General features: G+C 36.8%; 1 protein-coding gene across 1 annotated transcript in view; it reads left to right on the top strand.

Moving 5' to 3' along the window:
* Nucleotides 4,375-5,797, top strand: part of LOC107636084 (PCTP-like protein) — a 2,213-nt gene continuing 790 nt past the window's right edge. Inside the window, exons 1-3 of the mRNA XM_016339622.2 lie at nucleotides 4,375-4,805; nucleotides 4,916-4,969; nucleotides 5,040-5,334. Coding sequence (XP_016195108.1) covers nucleotides 4,929-4,969; nucleotides 5,040-5,334 — 336 coding nt within the window. The 5' untranslated portion in view covers nucleotides 4,375-4,805; nucleotides 4,916-4,928. The remainder of the gene's footprint in view (nucleotides 4,806-4,915; nucleotides 4,970-5,039; nucleotides 5,335-5,797) is intronic.

Raw genomic sequence — 5,797 nt, forward strand, 5'->3', positions numbered from 1 at the left:
TTGTAAAGAACTTGTTAGGAAATTTAGACCTGTTTTCTTTATTGTGGTTGAAACTCACTCCCTTTTTCAGCATTTAAATTATTTTGGGAAAGGTTGGGGTATGGTAACATTTTTGTTAAGAAATGTGAATTAGAGCAGCAGATTAATTATTTACAAAAGCGTTTGGAAGTGGTGGATAGTATTTATTTGCGTCAGAAAGAGCAACAGTTGCTTGATGATTATAATAATACTCTAGTGCAAGAAGAATTCCTATGGTTCCAAAAGTCCAGAGAGCAATGGGTAAGGTTCGGGGATAGGAATACAAGATTCTTTCATATTCAAACTCTTGCGCGAAGGAAGCATAATAAGATACATGGCCTTTTTCTCAAGGATGGAGTGTGGGAAACTGATCCAGAAGTTCTGAGTCAAGAAGCAGAGTCTTTCTATAAAAGCTTATTCTGTCATTTGGATGATGTGGATTTGGGTTGCCTTGGTGATGTGTCTCTTCCTTCTCTGAATGGGGAAGCTTGCAATAACCTTACGGCACCAGTTACTATGGAGGAAGTCAAAGCAGCTGTTTTTCACATGAACTCTTTTAAAGCTCCAGGTCCTGATGGGTTTCAAGCTTTCTTCTTCAAAGAATATTGGGAGATCATTGGTCTTGATGTTTGGAAGATGGTTAAGCAGGCATTCTCTGGTGTTCCTCTTGATCCGAGAATGTTGGAGACTTTACTGGTTCTCATTCCAAATGTTGAATCACCGGTATCTATGAAAGATTTCAGGCCGATTAGTCTCTGCAATGTAGTTTACAAGATCATCACGAAGGTCCTTGTTAATAGGCTTCGTCCTCATCTTGCGGAGATTGTTGGCCCTCTTCAAGGAGGATTTATTCCGGGACGAGGAACTCCTGACAACATCATTATTGCTCAAGAAGTCCTCCACTTTATGAAGAAGACTAAATCAAAGAAAGGCACACTGGCCTTTAAGATTGATCTGGAGAAAGCTTATGACAGAGTTGATTGGAGGTTTTTAGCTCATACCCTTAAAAGCTTTGGTTTTCATATTCCTGCACTTAATTTGATTATGAATTGTGTCACTGCTTCTTCCTTATCTATTCTTTGGAATGTAACAAGAAAAGAGGTTTTCACTGGGATATCCTCTATCAGATTTGTCTAGGACTTGGGCAGGTATCTTGGAGTTACCCTTAGCCATTCTAGGGTGACTCGTTCAGCTTTCAATGGTGTCCTGGATAAGATTCGGAGTAGGCTAGCAAGCTGGAAAGGAAGTTTACTCAATCGGGCTGATAGGCTCTGCTTGGTTAATTCTGTTGTTGCTGCTATTCCCACGTACCAGATGCAGGTCTCTATTTTTCCCAAAGGAATCATTAGTAAATTGGAGTCTATGATGATGAATTTTCTTTGGAAAGGACAAGTTGATGGAAGAGGATTGAATCTTGTTAGTTGGAAGGTACTGGTTACTCCAAAAAAATATGGAGGTTTGGGGATTAGAGATCCTTATTGTGTAAATATTGCTCTTCTTGGGAAGCTAGTTTGGACTTTTTTCCAGCAGCCAAACAAGCTATGGGTCCAATTGTTGGATGCCAAATACCGATCATCTCTATATGACTGTTTTAGTTATCCTAAGAACAAGGACTCTCCCATTTGGAGGTGTCTTTGCAAGGCTTGGGAAGTGTTGAAGGATGGATTTGCTTGGTGTATTGGAGATTTGAACCAGAATTTTTGGTTTTCTAGCTGGAGGAGAGAAGGATGGTTATCTAATGAGATGGATTATGTTCACATTTCTGATTCGAATCTCCGGATACAGGATATTTGGTCGGTTGGTAGGTGGCATTTGGATACTCTTTATTCTCCTTTATCTCAAAATTTGAAAGATAATATTCTCTCTTACAATCCAGATGAACAAGCAGGTCCGGAAGTAGGTTGGTATTGGAATGGGTCTGCTGCCAAAGTCTATGACTCACGCAATGGTTACTTGTGGTTGTGTAAGCAGCTGTTTGGTTGGGAGGAGCGGGAGAATTGGCTTTGGCTTTGGCGTCAGCTTGTTCCGGAAAAGCATAAGTTTTTGGCTTGGTTGTGCCTTAAGGAGGCTCTTCCTACTGCAAGTTTTCGCTTTAGAAGAGGGATGTCGTCATCGGATAGGTGTCCAAGATGTCTTTCTATCCAGGAATCGGTTTTACATTGTATTCGGGATTGTCCAAAAGCTCAGCTTGTCTGGCATAGGTTGGATATTTCTTGTCATCCTTTGGATTTGAAGAACTGGTTCTTGTATCATAGCAGAGAGCATCCGTTCAAGTTCTTTTCGGGACTTTGGTGGATATGGCGAGCAAGGAATAATGACATCTTTAATCCCCATGAAACTTGGCTTCCGAAAAAAGTGATTTGTCTGGCATTAACTTCAGAAAAGGAGCTTAGGAATATTTTTGAATTACAACGTATGTCCCTTCCCTCTACTCTAAATGGTTTTTGGAATCCCCCATCTATTAGTACTTTTAAGATTAATTGTGATGCTAGTTATTTTGGTTCGGGTGATAGTGTTGGTTTTGCTTGTGTTATTAGAGATTGTAATGGGAGCTGGCAAAGGGGGTGTTTGGGAATGATTGAGAGTAATAGTATTCTTCAAGGGGAATTGTTTGCTATTTGGAGAGGATATCTCTTAGCTTGGGATGTGGGTCAACGAGATGTTATTTGTGAGACGTATTGTGTGGAAGCATTTAATCTTGTTACTCAAGATGGTTTTGGGTTTATTGATCCACTGGTGCTCAAAATAAGAGATATCATGCATTGGAATTGGCGGGTTGACTTTCGTTTGATTATGAGAGATGCAAACACGGTGGCAGATACTATGGCAAAGATGGCGATGAAGCTACACCTTTCGCATGTGGAGCTTCTTTCCCCTTGGAAGGAGTTTAAGAGTAGTCTTGAACGGGACTGTCCCTCTATTTAGGCAGTTCCTTATTTTGTTTGTTTTATTTTTCTTTGTTTAATTTATTTCAGTGACCAAAAAAAAAAAAAAAACCAATTCTCACTTATAGCTACTTAAATTCTTACTAACTTAAACATTAGAATTTCTTGTAAATACTTCTACCATCGGCCAGACAAGGACGTTGAAAAACTATCATCTTCGTATACCAATTAAAACTTTCATTTAAAATAGTTTAAACCTTATATCCAGGTCTAGAAATCTCATCTAATTTTAGATAACACCTCAAAATAATATACATCATAAAAGTTTAAAAGCTTGACAAATAAATTCGTGAATGAACAAAATTAATTTTATACGTACAAAAGATAAGTAAATTATTATCTATAACTATTGACAATTTTTTTATAAATAAAATTAATGTTTAAATATTTTTACTACATCAAAGATCATCTTTCGTGAATAAAAATAAAAATATTAAAATAAGTTTAATCTTTAAACGTTCTTAAACACACTGAAATTTGTTGTCTTCTTGTTCATGAAAATTGAACCTTTACCGTTAAATTTTATGAAGCGCGCAATATTTTTGTTTTTGAATTTTAAAGCATGGTGATGATTGATGAGCAAAATCATGATATGGTCTCTTTACCTTGCGTCTGTATATGTATGGCCTTTATATGGAGAGTTATCGCAGACATGTCCCTTTATGTATGAATAATTGTTTTAAGAGCTCAATATTCGAAATCTTCCCCCTTCCCCTTTCCCATTTTTTGGTTGGACATATGGGCAATCATTGGTTTGGAGAAAAGCGGTCCGATGATATGTGCCTTATCATAAATGCCTTCAAAAATATTTCTATGCAATTTAGAGTATAGGATCAGTTGGCATTGTATGCAACGTAGGAAACAGGACAACGTGGATTTTATAGATTTATTTAAATAATCAAGCAAGCTGGAACACATTATTGGGATTGCATACCATTTTGAATTTACTACAATATATATGGGGTTGTGAAATGTACACAAAATTTCATGCTCTGACGATTTATATAGAAGTGCCAGAATAAGCGGAGAGCTAATTAAGGGCTTCATGCAGCGAACTTGTTTTATCTTATTTTTAATGTCTCCGGAGGCAGAAGAGCAATTATTGTTTTGTTTTATTTAATTTGTGATAAGGTTTGTGGGAGTAATAATATTTTGTTGCTTTCATTATACTTGTAGGTGTCTTTTAGAAAGCCACTTTCTTAAATGTGTATTGGTAAATATAGGAATAAAAAAAGTGCAAAGTGGATGGGCATTTTGGTATTGAACTAACTACTCCCCCGGTCCACACTAGCGAAGAGGCATGTGGAATTGAAGAGAGAAGTGTAGTAGTGATAATTGATAAAGAAAGAAATAGGAATGGGAAGTAAGGTTTACATACATAAGCATACCTAACGTTACGCTAAGGACAATCCCAATTCCCAAATAACAAGTCCAATTGGGACCGGCTCCTCTCTGCCTGCTCTATCATGGCACGTGACTGGGGCCTCCCTCCATTAGAGAAAGTTGTATGGTAGGGTTTGGTTTTTTGATTGCAGAGGAACCATCACACGGCAATAAAAGAAAGAATACGTTACACCTTTTCATAACCAAATTAGAAATTACCACACTAATGTGATGTATGTATAAGGTTCCAAAGTTGAGAGTTCCAAGTCCATCTCCGCAGTTCGGTTTAATTAATTAATTAATTATCAATCTTGTAATTTAATTTCCCCAACAGTCCATGTGCATCATATTTTCCATTCTTGTTGGTGCTGCTTTTGGAGAAGGAAAGAATCTATCTATTTACTTTTATTTATACACAAAGAATGAAGAGAGAGGGGTTATTGTTATTGATCTAATCATGTAAGTGTTCTTCTGTTCTGGCACTGCATGTGCTGCAATCACCGCTCCACACTTTCTCTTTAATTACTTCTTTTCTTTATATATATATTGATACATACATCTATCCTTAGTTTATAGATCAAGATGAGCAACAGTCCAAGTCCCACACCGTGCAGCCGATCCTGGTGAGTATATCAAACTTAAAAGGCTCTCTCCTCATTCCTCATAGAGCTAATTGAATTGAATTCTGGTCAGGTCAATAAGCGAGGAGTCACTTAGAAGGTATGTGAAGTTCGCGAGTGAGAGCTGCATTCAGGAGCTTCTGGCTGCTTCAGACACAAATAATAACAACAAAGGGAACAACAATATTAACATTATTAATAGTAATTATGATAATGATGGTGGTTGGAAGCTCCTCACTCTCGACAACGGTGTAGAGATTTCCAAACGGAGGTCAGGCTCGCTCCACACTTTCCGCAGCCGCTGGGTTCTTCCCTCTGTCTCTCCCCAACAATTCATCACTGTCGCCAACGCCATTGACGCTGCAAAGGTATTACAGCACGAGACAACTTTTGTCTTTATGTACTCTACTCTTTAATCCTATCCCTTCTTCGTTTTAATTTCTGCCTCACATCCATTCCAATCACTACAAAATATTACATTACATGCTTCCTTGTCTTTTACTATTTTCGTTTTCCACTTTTTATTCCTTTTTTCTCCTTACACATGCTTCTGATTAGTTAGCAAATTCAGCTTGTTTAGGCTTTATTTGTAAACAGACAACACGACAAAACATTCACACACTGTATTTACATCAACCATTCGATCTCTATAGGCATATTAAAAATTAGTTACTAAATTAGTCATATAAATATGTATATAGTTTAACTCGTTTTTAATATATATATTATATTTTAATGTGTATTCTATAGATTTTGGTAATTGATTTTAGTGTATATCTAATATAATTATTTTTAAAATATATTTACATTTTATTTTATGATGAATTATTA

This window comes from Arachis ipaensis, chromosome B01, assembly GCF_000816755.2.
Source record: "Arachis ipaensis cultivar K30076 chromosome B01, Araip1.1, whole genome shotgun sequence".
NCBI lineage: Eukaryota > Viridiplantae > Streptophyta > Magnoliopsida > Fabales > Fabaceae > Arachis > Arachis ipaensis.